Source organism: Vicugna pacos, chromosome 1 (genome assembly GCF_048564905.1).
Source record: "Vicugna pacos chromosome 1, VicPac4, whole genome shotgun sequence".
In the NCBI taxonomy this organism is placed as follows: domain Eukaryota; kingdom Metazoa; phylum Chordata; class Mammalia; order Artiodactyla; family Camelidae; genus Vicugna; species Vicugna pacos.
The window spans coordinates 62,835,464-62,851,779 of NC_132987.1; the positions used below are offsets into that span (position 1 = coordinate 62,835,464).

At 38.9% G+C, this 16,316-nt stretch overlaps 1 protein-coding gene across 3 annotated transcripts in view; it reads left to right on the plus strand.

Annotated features, from left to right (window-relative positions):
* Positions 1-4,207, plus strand: part of TFRC (transferrin receptor) — a 104,941-nt gene extending 100,734 nt beyond the window's left edge. For all 3 annotated transcript variants that reach the window (XM_015236549.3, XM_072963607.1, XM_006200914.4), the window contains exons 18-19: positions 493-633; positions 1,242-4,207. In XM_015236549.3, coding sequence (XP_015092035.1) covers positions 493-633; positions 1,242-1,484 — 384 coding nt within the window. In that variant the 3' untranslated portion in view covers positions 1,485-4,207. The remainder of the gene's footprint in view (positions 1-492; positions 634-1,241) is intronic.
* The last annotated feature ends 12,109 nt before the right edge of the window (positions 4,208-16,316 follow it).

The following is a 16,316-nucleotide window of genomic DNA, read 5'->3' on the forward strand; positions in this document are numbered from 1 at the left end:
AGGGAGGTTGAAATGGAAAGGATACACAACGTAGAGTTATATACTTTTTTTTAATTGGTTTTTTTGCGGGGTGGAGGAGATAATTAAGTTTCTTTATTTACTTATCTTAATGGAGACACTGGGGATTGAGCCCAGTACCTTGTGCATGCTAATCATGCACTCTGCCACTGAGCTATACCCTCCCCCAGGATTATAAACTTTTATGAATTATTTTAAATTTCTTGTTGAGGATGGTTTTCATAGGAGACTCAGAATGGATAATTGTACTACCTGCTGAGCTTAAATAAAACCATATTACTCTAGTTGTAAAACTCCAAGTTTATAGGCTTGGAATCTCTTGTACAAATGCTTAAGTCTAGCTTTCACTGAACCTTGAGTCACTGCCTTTTATCAGAATCTTTTCAGTTACTACACCTAAATTTAGAAAGGTATATAGAATAACATTCTTGGAAATATAACGTCTGGTAGTGATTTGATGTCTTTCTGCTTCAGGAGATGGGTCTGAGTCTACAGTGGCTGTATTCTGCTCGTGGAGACTTTTTCCGGGCTACGTCCAAACTAACAACAGATTATAAGAACGCTGAGAGAACAAACAGATTTGTTATGAGGGAAATCAATGACCGTATCATGAAAGTAAGTAAACTCGTAGAAGAGGAGGAACTCAAGTATGATCATTTTTAAATGGTAAATCTTGTGTTTCTAAAAAGTAGAGTAACAATTCCAGGAGCCTTGAATCCTTTGCTGCTTTAGACTTCAGCACAAATTTTAACTTTTACTTCTTACCAAGATCTAAAGCCAACATATCTAAACTGGAAATATGAGATGTTTGACCTAGTATTAATTTTTTTAGGTTTTAAAAACATTTCAAAGAAGGGATCATTAATGATTTTTAGCTGTTCATTTTCTCTCTATTTCTGTTTAATTCAGCCCTTAGCTGCTTTTATACTAGTCTGCTTGGAAGAAGCAGATTTCATTACAGTGGAAACTTGTTGTAAACTTTCCATATATAGGTTCCAACCAAAAAAAAAAAAACCCAATGCAGTTAGAGTTCACAAAGAAATTGACAGTTTGCTTTACAATTTTAACATTAGAAGATCGGTAGCCTGGTTCTCAACATTCTTAAATTTGTGGAAATTTTAACGCTTGAAGTGAGAGAATGACAGTTGTTTTACTGTATCATGTCCATTCATCACAACAATATTATAGCACCATGTAAACACTTGTATGTTTTGTTTTCATAGGTGGAATATCACTTCCTCTCACCTTACGTATCTCCAAGAGAGTCTCCTTTCCGACATATCTTTTGGGGTTTTGGCTGTCACACTGCATCAGCTTTACTAGAACACTTGAAGCTGCGTCGGAAAAATAGCGGTGCTTTTAATCAAACACTGTTGAAAAACCAGTTGGCTCTAGCAACTTGGACTATTCAGGGAGCTGCAAATGCCCTCTCTGGTGACATTTGGGACATTGACAATGATCTTTAAATGTGATACCCATAACTTATCTAAGAACATCAGGGTAATGTTGTTTGTAGACTTGTGCTGGTTGTGCTAAATTTTCAGTAGGGCTACAAAACCCAGTGTTGTTAACATTCTACATGATCATCTTGGTACTACTAGATGTCTTTAGGCAGCAACTTTTAATACAGGATAGGTACCTGCACTTCAAGTTAAACTGAATAACCACTTAAAATCTTTCCTGTTATAGTTATGAAAAAGTCGGAACCAGTTACATGAACTATTGCTCTAAATCCTAAGGATGTGAACTGGTATCTGTTTGAATTGGAGGAGGAAGGTGACATCTGCTGAAGGTGAAAAGTGGCTAGTGTGATCCTCCATTTTCATTTGATGCTAATTAGGAGATTCTGGGTTGTAAGGCTTTACTCCAAGTGAGATCTGTCTCCTTTAAGGATTTAGCTGGTTTCCACATCCCTGAGTGAAACAATTCAGTTTCAGAAGAGATGAAACTTGTTTTCCTGCCAGTGATGTGTGAAATAGAGGTCCTTCAACTACATAAAATGAGGTTCAACTGTTTTATTACAGGAGTAAGGCCTTAATGTGTTAAGATTATTAATGAAAAGAGGATACCAGAAGCCAAAGACCTAGTATATTTTCTTTTCTTCTGTCCCCTGTCCCATAAGCCTTTGTTAGTTTTTTGTTGTTTTTTGTTTTTTCAAGGTATTTTGAAAGAGAACCAGTTTTAGGTGTTTAATTTCATACTCAGTTTGTCAGACTTTAAAGAACACACTGCCAAATTCTGGCCAAAGTGTTAATTTTTTGGAAAAGCTTCCTGTCATTTTGGCACTGAGATATTTATTGTTTATTTATCAGTGACAGAGTTCACTATAAATGGTGTTTTTTTTTTTATAGAAGATAATTATCGGAAGCAGTGCCTTCCATAATTATGACAGTTATACTGTCGTTTTTTTTTAAATAAAAGCAGCATCTGCTAGTAAAACCCAACAGATACTGGAAGTTTTGCATATATGGTCAACACCTGAGGGTGTTAGAAAACAACTGCAAGCAAAATAAAATTTATAAAGCTAAATCTTAGAGAAGAATTAAATTTAATCAGTGGTTGCTAATCAAGTTAGATGTCTATCTAGCCAACCAGATAAGGCAGTTCTCCGAAATGCAGTGAATTGTGACCAAGTTATAAATTAATGTCACTTAAAGGCTGTGATTGTACTCATATGTGCAAAATTTTACAGCTCAGTTTATCTAAGGTGTAACTTTAATTCGATTTTGCAAAATTTCCAGTACCTTTGTCACAAACCTAACTCACATTATCGGGAGCAGTGTCTTCCATAATGTATAAAGAACAAGGTAGTTTTTGCCTACCACAGTGTCTATATCGGAGACAGTGATCTCCATATGTTACACTAAGGGTGTACGTAATTATCGGGAACAGTGTTTCCCATAATTGTCTTCATGCAATGACATCTTCAAAGCTTGAAGATCGTTAGTATCTAACATGTATTCCCAGCTCTCTATAATTCTCTATCTTTTAGTTTTAGTGGCAGAAAATTTTGTGGTCATGAAGCATATTTGGTGGATAACTTCAACCACTGGAAAACTACTTCCTTCAACATTCTTTGTTTTTAAACCTAATATTTTGTTGTATTTGTGGTTTCCCCAGGTCATCTGTTTAGTGGGATAATAGCATACATTTATAATGTTTGCTGTTGTCAAATGAATTGAACTTTATCCCTTATTTGCATGTTATCTCCTATAAACTTAATTCATACAAGTTTGAATCCAGAATTGACCTTTTAGCTTAAAGCAGGGGAAATTTGTATGGGAGTTTGGGGGGAGGGGAGAGTGAAGGGTGTGAGGAGGCAAAGCTTGCAAAAGGATCTTTGACCATGTCTCCCTAACCATTAGCATTTGGTGGTTATAAGTTATATGTAGATGTGAACAAGTAAGTTTGAGGCTTCATCAGGTAGGGCTTTATTTTCTAGTCAGCCATTGTTATAAACCTGATAATCAAAGGTTTTATTGTGGGGCAGTTTAGTACTGTCACCTAAGAGAAAGTCCCATAGGGTCTCTTAAGGTTCTTAAACTTAGCATCTCTTATGTAAACTAAAATAGATCTAGATTATTACAGCCTCGCTGATTCATTTCGCTACTCAGTCTATTTTAGTCTTCACAGAGTTTCTCTTGAACTGATACTTTAGTGTAGGTAAGTGAAAAGGTCATAGCTGGGACTCCTGGTTTGGGTATCATGCTTTATCATACTTTACTGAAAGCTCAGTGACTTCAAGGCAGAATATGAATGGGTATACATTTTATAGCAGTAAATCTCTTCTGGAAAATCTTTTCTGTAGTAAGGATCAGGTTATTTCCAATCAAACAAGTAAGTGGCAAGGGGCTTAATATTCCTGAATGAAATATATATCTGACTGGTGACAACCTGCTGGTCTTCAGAATTTTTTTTGGTTTCAGATGTCATGTGCATTTTGAAGGTAAAGAATAAAATGAGTGAGCTTTGTCATGAGTCACTTATTCTAGAACTTGCATGACCTTTACTATGTTTCCTCTTTGCATGTTCTTGAAATTTTAGTTGGCTAAAGATGGCTTATTAGACTTGGCAACTTACCGCTCAGCTGTATATTTGTAAATGAGTGATATGCCCTTATAATTGTATACAAGCTGCTATGTGCAACAATGTGGAGATTATCTGATTTAATAAAATGCTTGAACACTGAGTTGTCATTTTTAAATAGATTTTAGTCTTTTAGAGCAGTTTTATGTTCCCAGTAAAACTGATCAGAAAGTACAGAGAGTTCCCAAATACTCTGTTTCATACTTCCCCCACCCCAGTTTCCCCCACTATCAACATTCCTGTCCCCAAACCCCTACAGAGAAGTACATTTGTTTCAATCAGTGAACCTACCTTAACACATCATTATCATCCAATGACCATAGTTAATATTAAGGGTTGCTCTTGGTGGTGTAATTCTATGTGTTGGGACAAAGGTGGTATAATGACATATTCACCATTATTGTATAGTACTGTATTGTACTGTACAGAATAATTTTACTTCCCTGAAAATCCTCTGTGCTCTGCCTCTTCATCTTCCCTCCCTGGTAACCTCTAATCTTTTTACTGTCTCATAGTTTTGCCTTTTCCAGAATGCCATGTAGTTGGAATCATACATTTCATTCAATTAGTAGCTTTTTCAGATTGGCTTATTTCACTTAGCAATATGCATTTAAGTTTCCTCCATGTCTTTTCATGGCTTGATAGCTCATTTCTTTTCAGTGCTGAATAATGTTCCATTGTCTGAATATGACATTATCCATTCACCTACTAAAGGACATCTTTGTTGCTTCCAAACTTTGGCGATTATGAATAAAGTTGCTATAAACATATGTACAGATACTTATGTGGACATAAGTTTTCAGTTCACTTGGTTAAATACCAAGCAGTACAATTGCTGGATCACTTGAGAAGAGTATCTTTACTTTTTTAAGAAACTGTCAAACTGTCCTCCAAAGTGGCTGTACCATTTTGCATTCCCACTAGTAATGAATGAGTTCCTGTTTCTCCACATCCTTGAGTTCCACCACATGCCAACATTTGGTGGTGTCAGTGTTTTGGATTTTGGTCGTTCTAGTAGGTGCATAGTGGCATCTCGTTTTAATTTGTATTTCCCTGATGTCAAGATGTTGAGCATCTTTTCCTACTCTTATTTACCGAGTGTGTATCTTTGGTGAGGTGTCTGTTCAGATCTTTTGCCCGTATTTTAAGCAGGTTGTTTATTTTTTAATCATTGAGTTTTAAGAATTCTTTGTATATTTTGATTATCAGTCCTTTATTATTTATGTTTTGTAAGTATTTTTTCCCAGTTTGTGGCTCGTCTACTCATTCTCTTGATAGTATCTTTTGTAGAACAGAAAATTTTCATTTTAATGAAGTCCAGCTTATCAATTCTTTCTTTCATCTATCACCAAACCCAACGTCATCTAGATTTTCTCCTGCATTATCTTCTAGGAGTTTTATGGTTTTGCATTTTATATTTAGGTCTGTGAATCATCTTGAGGTGATGGGCCAGGAGGCAGCCCTAAACAAATATTTGAAGAGACATCTGGCTATCTGCAAGGTATACCTTCCCTTGGACTTTAACACATCAAATACCATTATCTTTCTTGTAGCTCCCAATGGGTTTACCTTCTTAGGTGCTTGAGTTAAAGCCTTTGAAGTTTGCTACATCTGTCCTTTAAACTACCTAATGTTTCATCCATCCCAAAGTGACTGTTCTGACTAGTTGTTAGTGCCTTTTTGGAAAAATGTTCATGTATTGACAGTCAAAGTGCAGAAGGGTCTGTGTTGAAAAGGAAGTTTTTCCTCTTGGTCCTCACAGTTTCTCCCTCAAAATATCCAGTCACCAATTTCTTGTGCATACTTTCAAAGTAGTCTGTGCGAAGGGGGAAGAGCTGTGAAACTTTCATAAAAAGGGTTTTGGTTCTACTATCACAATGTGGATGGTGTAACCCATCCCTCCCACTGCTTACAATGATAAACTCTGGGCAAAATAGAAAAGAAGAAAGGAAAAGAGAACCACCTGCAGACTTTAAGAAGTAAACAAAGGCAAGCAGATTGTGGACAAGAGTAAAGCTTGGAACAGTGACCTTAAAAAAAAGGTGAGAGTTGGTGAGGCAAAGAGTGGAAAAAGAACCAATACCATAATGGTATGCCAAGGTCCAACTGTATCAATAATTAGTATAATTAGTATGTTATTGATGTGTTAACATTCTAATTAAGATACTGATGTTAGGTTTTTATTTCTACTTTTTACTTTTTAAAAAATTACATTTTTTAAAATTAACTTTTGTTGTTGTTTGTTTTTGCACGGGATAGGTAACTAGGTTTTGTTGTCTATTTTTAGAGGAGGTACTGGGGTTCAAAACCAGGACCTCATGCATGCTAAGAATGTGCTCTACCACTTGAGCTATACCCTCCCCATAACAGGGGGCTTTTAAAAAGCCCATTTAAATGCTGCCTACAAGAAACACTTTAAAGATACAGATTACTTGAAAGTCAGAAAATGGGAAAAAAGAAACATGCAAATTAGCATCAGACTAGAGTGGCTATATAAACACCAGATAAAATAGACTTCAAGACAACAATTACCATAGATAAAAATGGGAACATTTCATGATGATAAAAGGGATAATTAATTGGAAAGATAGTACAATTTTATGTATGTAGGCTGCCTGATGGCCTTAAAATACATGAATTAAAAGTTACAGAATTGTGGGGAGAAACAGATAATTCTGCCAAAGTAGATTTTAACTTAGCAGTAAATAGAACCAGTTTATAAACCACCTCAATCTAATTGACATTTATAGGACACTACATCTAACAACTGCAAAATATTTTTTCAGGTATGTATGGTAAATTCAAGATAGGTCATATGTTGGCTGTACAACAAGTCTCAATAAATAGAATAGTATTGAAATTATAGACGGTGTATTCTCTGCTCACAATGGGATTAGAAGTCAGTAACAAGATAACCAGAAACCCCATAACACACGAGGAAATTAAACAGCACATTTGTAACTAATTTATGCATCAAAGATGAAATCACAGGGAAATTAGAAAATATTTGAATTTAATGATAATTACAACATAAAATTTGTGGATACCGATAAAGCAGTGCTTTGAGATGCATTGCCTAATACAGCAGCCACCGGTCACATGTGATTAAATGTAACTGATTTAATTAAAAAGTTTAATTCCTTAGACACACTGTCACCTTTCAAGTGCTCAGTAGCTACATATGGCTAGTGGCTACTATATTGGACAGTATAAAAGAGAATATTTCCATCACTGCAGAAAGTTCTGTTGCACAGCCGTGGCTTAGAGGGAAACTTGCAGTTTTAAATATTTACATTAGGAAAACATCTAAAATCAATGACCTAAGTTTCCACCTTAACAAGTTAGAGAAAGAACAGCAAACTAAGCTCACATGAAATGAAAGAAAGAAATATAAAAAAGAAGAAAAGTCAGTGAAATGGAAATCATACAATAGATAAAGCTAACAAAGCCAAAATCTGATTCTTTGGAATGAAAAACAAAATTGAAAAACCCCAAGCCACACCAATCAAGATCAAGGGAAAAAAAGACAACACAATTACCAATATCAAGAATGAAAAAGGTTATCATTACATACTCTATGGACATTAGAAGGTAATAAAGGTATATCATGAACTATATGCCAACAAATTAGACCGCTTACATGAAGTAGACAATGTATTGATAAATTCAATTTACCAAATTAATACATGAAAAATCAGGACATCTGAATGGCTCTGTATCAAATAAATAGAATTTATCAAAACTTTCCATAGAACTAGACTCAGTTTCAATGGTGAAGTCTATCAAACATTCAAGGAAGGCATATTGTTATTCTAGGAATGCAGGATTAATAACAGCAATCATTGTTAAAAAATACTATCACTGTACCCAGCAATCTCATGCCCAAGAGAAATGAAAACACAAGTCCACATAAAAATGTATATGTGAGAGTTCATAACAGCACTATTCATAATAGTCAAAAACTGAACACCCAAATGTTTATTACCTGATGAATGGATAAACAAAATGGACTATTATTTGACAGTAAAAACAAATGAAATGACGTCAGAGAAGACAGCAGGGTAGGAAGCCATTTCTCCACCTACACAACTATTGAGTTGTCTAAAGCAACGATTTTGAAAACTTTGGAGCCTAGTTAAACACTTGTAATGTCCAAGGCAGAGCTTGATGAAGAGGCTGGTAAATTTCAGTAAATTCTAGCCAGTGTTGGTCTTTCACATAGTGGATACCATTCCCCAGCTACCATCCTCTGTGGCAGGCAGCAGAGAGGAGAGACAGTGGCCCACATTCCTGGTGTAGCTTCCTGGAGCCAGCGTGGGCAACAAGTACCTTGTCCTCCAAATATCAGGATTGTGTGTTTTGATTGATGATTACTGCTTTTGATCACTGAGGGGCCAGAACAGAGGCTAGTCACTGTTTCAACCCCATGGACTGAAGTGGTTTACAGAAGATTAGAGACAATATTTCCCTTTGGGAGCCAGACATTTAAGGAAATCTTTGTCAGGTCACTGGCTGAGTATGGATATGAAACAGAAACTTCAGTGACCACACACCACAAGGAATATACACTTCGCAAAAATAGTTTGGAAGAGTCATAAACAATGGCTCCAGCCCTCAACAAGCAAGATTTACCAATCATTGAGGAGTAGGATAATGAGATTTTAGAATTAAGACAATCTAATGTTCAACATGTCTAGTTCTCAATTTTAAAAAGTTACAAGAAATGGAAACAGGAAGGTATAGCCCAATCATGGAGGAAAAAAAAGAATTGGACAGAAACCATCCCCGAGGAAGCCCAGACATTGGAATTACCAGTTAAAGATGTTAAATCAACTGTGTTAAATATGTTTAATGAGCTAAAGGAAGCTATGGGCAAAGAAGTAAAGGAAGTCAGGAAAACTATGGAGAACAAAAGAAAATATCAATAAAGAGACAGAAATTATAAGAAGGACCAAACAAATTCTGGAGATTAAAAGTGAAATAACAGAAGTGAAGAATTCATTAGACATATTCAACATCAAGTTTGAGCAGACAGAAGAAAGGATCAGTGCACTTAAAGATAAAACAATTGAAATTATCCAGTCTGAGGAGTAGAAAGAAAAGAGAACAAAGAGGAGAGCGGCCAAGATGGCAGAATAGAAAGCTCACCTCCTCTCATAAGCACAGCAAAAATCACAACAATCTACAAAACAAGCATTGATGAAAAAGACTGGAACCTACCAGAAAAGATCTACAACTTAACACATAAGGAAGGGACCACAATGAGATGGGTAGGAGGGGTAGAATCATGATATAATCATCCCAGATCCCCTTGGTGGTTACCCACAAACTGGAGAATAATTATACTGCAGAGGATCTCCCACAGGAGTGAGAGTTCTGAGTCCCATGCCAGGCTCCACAGCCTGGGGTTCCAGCATTGGGAAGACGAATCCAGACAGAGCACTTGGCTTTGAAGGCCAACAGGGCTGAACTGCAGGAGCCCCCGGACTGGGGGAAACAGAGACTCCACTCTTAAAAGGCACACACAAAATCTCACACACACCAAGACACAGGGCAAAAACGGATTTAACAGGAGACTGGACCAGCCCTACCTGCTGGTCTTGGAGAGTCTCCTGGGGAGGTATGGGGTGGCTGTGGCTCACCCTGGGGATGTAGACACTGGTAGTGGACATGTTGGGGAGTTTTCAGCTGCATGAACACTGTTGCTGCCAGCGGCAGTCATCTTGGCTCATTAGTACCAAGACCTGGCCCCACCCAACAGCCCATATGCTGGGACATCTCAGGCCAAACAACTAACTAAGAGGGGACACAGCCCCACCCATCAGCAGATGGGCTGCCTAAAGACTCCCTGTATCCACAGCCACCTCTAGACACACCCCTAGACACAGCCCAGACCACCAGAGGGCCAAGACCCAGCTCCACCACCAGTGGAGAGGCACTAGCCTTTCCTGCCAGGAAGCCTGTACTAACCTCTAGATCAGGCTCACTCAAGAGGGGGCAGACACCAGAAGCAAGAAAATTATGATCCTGCAGCCTGTGGACTGAGTCCACCAACAAATAGCAGGCCAGACTCTACCCTGGGACCAGCTGGGCCTTGGCCCTGCCCACTAGCAGGCCAATGCAACCTGTGAGACACCCTGGGCTCCATATCCAAATGTGTCAGAAAACCCCCCTCCCTTCCACCCAACAATCTGAAACAAGCTCAGGGATCCCTGGGCTCTGCAGTGAGACTCCAGGAACCAGCTCTGCCTGCCAGTAGTCTGGCACTAACCCCAGGATCTGGCTTCACCAGCCAGGGGGTGGGCAACAGCTCTAGAGTCTTTGAGATCCTGACTCCACCCACTGGTGAGCCAACAATAGTTGAGTGACTATATACCAGTAAAATGAACCACCTGGAAGACATGGGCAAATTCTTAGAAAGGTACGGTCTTCAAGTACTGAAATTGAATCAGTGATTTAAAAACTCCTAACAAACAAAAGCCCAGGGCCAGATAGCTTCACAAGTGAATACTACCAAACAGAAGAATTAAACACCTATCCTTCTGAAACTATTCCAAAAAATTGCAGAGGAAGGAACACTTCCAAACTCATTCTATGAGGCAGGATCACCCTGATACGAAAACCAGACAAAGATATCACAAAAAGAAAATTACAGGCCAATATCACTGATGAATATAGATGCAAAAATCCTCAACAAAATACTAGCAAAAAGAATCCAACAATACATTAAAAGGATCATACACTATGCCTACATAGGATTTATCTCAGGGACACAAGGATCTTTCAATATCCGCAAATTAATCAATGTGATAGACCACATTAACACATTGAATAAAAACTGTACGATCATCTCAATAGATGCAGAAAAAGCTTTTGAAAAACTTCAAAAACCATTTATGATAAAAACTCTCCAGAAAGTGGGCACAGAGGGAACATAGCTCAACATAATTAGGGCCGTATACGACAAACCCACAGCTAACATCATACTAAACAGTGAAAAACTGAAAGCATTCTAAGATCAGGAACAAGACAAGGATGCCCATTCTCGCCACTTTTATTCAACATAGTTTTGGAAGTCCTAGCCACAGCAATCAGAGAAGAAAAAGATATAAAAGGAATCCAGTTTGGAAAGGAAGAAATAAGACTGTCACTGTTTGCAGATGACATGTTATACACAGAAAATCCTAAAGATGCCACCAGAAAACTACTAAAGCTCATCAATGAACTTGGTAAAGTTGCAGGATACAAAATTAATATACAGAAATCTGTTGCACTTCTGTATGCTAACAATGAAATATAGGAAAAAGAAATCAAGGAAATTTGGGGCTGTACCCTACAGGCCTGTACTTGACCAGCTTCAAGACTGAAGAAATAGCCTGAAGTCAGTGACAAGTCAATAGTTAAATGGATAGGGGGATCTTACACATCTGAAGTAAGGTCCTATAGCAACACCCCACAGTGTGTGGCAGATGGCAGTGGGCATGACAGAGCAGCAGTCGTTACTCCTGGGGGTGAGGGAGGTCAGCATTTATAGGGAGAATTGATGTCAGGTTGGCTCATTGGTTACCAGGGATACCAGCAGAGGGGTACGCCCCTCACTGCCACTGTGATAAGTGAAGTGAAGAGTTCTTATCTAAAGTTAGAACAATCACTAGCTGGGGTCTGGGCCAAGTATGTAGGAAGGTCAGTTGTGTGAACAGGGTGCAGGTGAAGCAGGCACTGGTTGAGCAAGGGATGTACAGAGAGCAAGAGAAAGCCATCATGAGTGGCCTGACCATACAGAAACAATTCCATTTACCACTGAAGCCAAACAAACAAACAAACAAACAAACAAACAAAAAAAAACCCTAGGAATAAACCTACCTATGGAGGCAAAAGACCTGTACTCTGAAAACTATAAGACACTGATGAAAGAAACTGAAGATGTCACGAACAGATGGAAAGATATACTATGTTCTTGGATTGTAAGCAACAATATTGTTTGGCCATACTACTTAAGGCAATATCCAGATTCAGTGCAATCCCTATCAAATTACCAGTGACATTTTTCACAGAATTGGAACAAAAAATGTTTAAATTTGTATGGAAACACAAAAGACCCTAAATAGCCAAAACAATCTTGAGAAAGAAGAACAATGCTGGAGGAATCTGCTCCCTTGCTGCAGACTATACTACAAAGCTACAGTAACCAAAACAGTATCATACGGGCACAAAAACAGACACATGGATCAAAGGAAAAGGATAGAAACCCCAGAAATAAACTTATGCACTTATGGTCGATTAATCTATGACAAAGGAGACAAGAATATACAATGGAGAAACGACAGTCTCTTCAGTAAGTGGTGCTGGGAAAACTGGACAGCTACATGTAAAAGAAAGAAATTAGAACATTCTCTAATACCACATACAAAAATAAACTCAAAATGAATGAAAGACCTAAGTGTAAGACTGGATACTATAAAACTCCCCGAGGAAAACATAGGTAGAACACTCTTCGATATAAATTGCAGCAATATTTTTTTGGATCTGTCTCCTAAAGTAATGGAAACAAGAACAAACAAATGGGACCTCATTAAACTTAAGAGCTTTTGCACGGCAAAGGAAACCATAAACAAACAAAAAGACAACTTATGGAAAGGGAAAAAATATTTGCAAATGATGCAACTGACAAGGATTAACTTCCAGAATATAAAATCAGTTTACACAGCTCAATATAAAAAAAAAAACCCAACCCAATCAAAAAATGGACCAAAGACCTAAACAGACATTTCTCCAAGAAGACGGCCAATAGGCACATGAAAAGATGCTCAACATCACTATTAGAGAAATGCAACTCAAAACTGCAATGAGGTATCTCTTCACAATGGTCAGAATGGCCATCAACAAAAAGTCTACAAATAACAAATACTGGAGAGGGTGTAGAGAAAAGGGAACCCTCCTACACTCTTGGTGGGAATGGAAATTGGTACAGCCACTATGGAGGACAGTAGGGAGGTTCCTTAAAAAACTAAAAATAAAGTCCTCATATGATCCAACAATCCCACTCCTGGGTATGTATCAGAAAAGACAAAAACTCTAATTCAAAAAGATACATGTGCCCCAATGTTCTCAGCAGCACTATTTACAATAGCCAAGACATGGAAGCAACCTAATGTCCATCAATAGATGAATGGATAAAGATGATGTGTGTGTGTGTGCACATGTGCGTGCGCACACACACACACACACACACACACAATGGAATATTACTCAGCCATAATGAGGTAATGCCATTTGCAGCAACACGGATGGACAGAGAGAGATTATCACACTAAGTGAAATAAGTCAGACAAATATCATATGATATCACATATGTGAAATCTTAAAAAATGACACAAATGAACTTAATTACAAAGCAGAAACAGACTCACAGACATAGAAAACAAACATATGATTACCAAAGGAGAAGGAGGGGGAGGGATAAATAAGGAGTTTGAGATTAGCAGATACAAACTACTATATGTAAAATAAACAACAAAGTCCTACTGTATAGCACAGGGATCTATATTCACTATCTTGTGATATACTATAATGGAAAAGAATATGAAAAAGAATATATATACGTATAACTGAATCACTATGCTGTACACCAGACACGAACACAATATTGTAAATCAACTATACAATAAAAATTACAAATTTTCTGAGGCCAAAAAAAAGTGTACCTTCTATCAACAGATGACTGGATAAAGAAGATGTAAATATTACACACACACACACAGTGGAGTACTATTAAGCCATTAAAACAAACAAAATTTTGCCACTTGCAGCAACATTGATAGACTTGGAGGGCATTTTGCTATGTGAAATAAGTCAGAGAAAGACCAATATTGTATGATATTACTTAAGTGTGTAATCAAAAATACAACAAACTTGCTTTAGTGAGTAAAGCAAAAACAGAAGCCGACTTACAGATACAGAGAGTAAACAAATGGTTACCACTGGGAAACAGGGGAGGGGAGGGAAGGTAACATAGGGGTTGGAGAGTGGGTGGTACAAACCATTGGGTATAGGGAAGATAGGCTCAAGGATATCTTGCAGAACACGAGGAATATAGCCAATATTTCATAATAGCTGTAAATGGAAATTAACCTTTAAAAATTGTATAAAAAATTAAAAAGAATACCTGGATTTGGTAGCCCACTGGTCTCCAACTTCAACTCTAGGTGTCCACCAGGGGGCGTGAGAACCCAGAACTAAGGCGCTTCATCCTGAATAGCCCACGTTGATCCGGGGCTTGTAATCTCTTGGCTCTTCTGACCTTTTCTCTATCTGGGCAGAGGGGGTAGGCGCGGGGGAGCAGCACCTCCTGCCAATGCCCTAGGAAGGTTTTGAAACTGTCTGAACTGTGTCGGGGCAGGTGAGCCCAGCCCTGTGGCCAGCTCAGGGGAGTTCTGACTCGCTGGATAAGGTGAAGGCACGGTCTGTTCTTGGTCCTGGGAGGAAGCGACCTCAGTTAGCAGACAGCCCCATGCCTAAAAATTCCTTCAGAAATCCCTCCCGTCACCTCCATTAAGAGGCAAATGGTCCATTCCTAAGAAATCTTATGCTTGTTGTCAAACTGATCGTTTGCTTAGATACCAGGTGTGACCCCACACCTCACTTCCCTCCCACCTCTGCTCAGGCACTGCAGGTACTTGAGGGAATTAGAACTTACCGTTTCTGGTTGCACGTGGAAATCACCTGGGAAACTTTTAAAACCTACGGATGCTGAGCCCCACCCTAGAGATTCCAATTTAATGGTTCTGGGGTGGGGCCTGGGCAGCAATGTTTTTAAAAGCTTCCCATGGGATTCTTAAACGCAGCATTATTGAGAATCTTTGAGTTCAAGGCCTTGCTACTCAAAGTGGAGGAACTTGACCGAAATGTAGACTCTCAGCATCCCCTTCCCAACTTGCTGAATCAGGACCTGCCTTTCAACGAGATGCCCAGGTCACTCAGTGGCACACTGACGTTTGAGAAGCACTGGTCTACTCGGCACACTGTCCTGCCTCACCCATGCTCACCACCCTGGCCCAAACCACAGCCTCCACAACTTTCTCAAGTTGGAGAACTGGCCTTCAGAAGTTTTGCCTACCAAAAGGAACACATTTTACATCAAGACATAGAATGTGTATATACAATGAAACAAAAATATCACAAAAACCATACCTTTACTACTGTCACTGAACCAAGCTTGGGTGCGTGGGCCCGTGGGCAGTAAAACCAAGCTACTGACACAGGGTTGTGAGGAAGGAAAGAGAAGTGTTTACTGCAGCACGCCAGACAAGGAATCCAGACAGCTAGTGCTCAAAAGACCTCAACTCCCCAGTGGCTTTCAGGGAAAGGTTTTTAAAGGCAGGATGAGGGAGGGGGGTTGTGGAATGTGTGATCAGTTTGCGGAGACTCTTCTGATTGGTTGGTGAAGTAATTGGGAGTCAACATCATCAACCTTTTGGGTTCAACTCACTTGGGGTCTATGTGCGTGTGGGCAGCATACAGTTAACTTCAACTTGGTTGGGGTTTCAGTATCTGCAAAACAGCTCAAAGGACAGGGCTCAATTTATAGCCCTTGAGGAGAAACTTTTAAAGGTCCTTGTCCTTGTTTAATGGCTAAACTATTATCATTTCTCATACTTGACTGTTTTCCTTTCTTTCTGCATTTTCTCACTTCTCTGATTAAATTTATTCTCTGGAACTTGGGGAAGGCCTAGGAGGCTAAAGTTCTTTCTACAGACAAGAGGCAGGCAGAGGACATGGTGGGTGGGGATCTGTCTGGGGAAGGCCCCAGAGGGTCCTGCTCTGTTACACTACCTGTGATGCACTCTCATCCATTCAATAAATATTGTTGGCATCTACTGTGTGCTCAGCATTGTTCTAGGTGCCTGTGCCAGTCTATTTCTGGACAAAACTCCCTGTTATTGTGGGGTTTACGTTCTGTGTGCGTGTGTGTGTGGGGGGGTGCTCAGAAAGTTAAAAGTAAATCATGAGGGGGAAGATATAGCTCAGGGGTAGAGCATGTGCTTAGCATGCATGAGGTCCTGGGTTCAATCCCCAGTACCTCTATTAAAATAAAATAAACAAACTAACCTAATTACCTTCCCCCCCAAAGAAAGTAAATCATGAATATGAAAGGCATGCTCAAAGATTAATACATTTTCTTTTAAAACTTACCTTTGGGAGACTTCCAGATG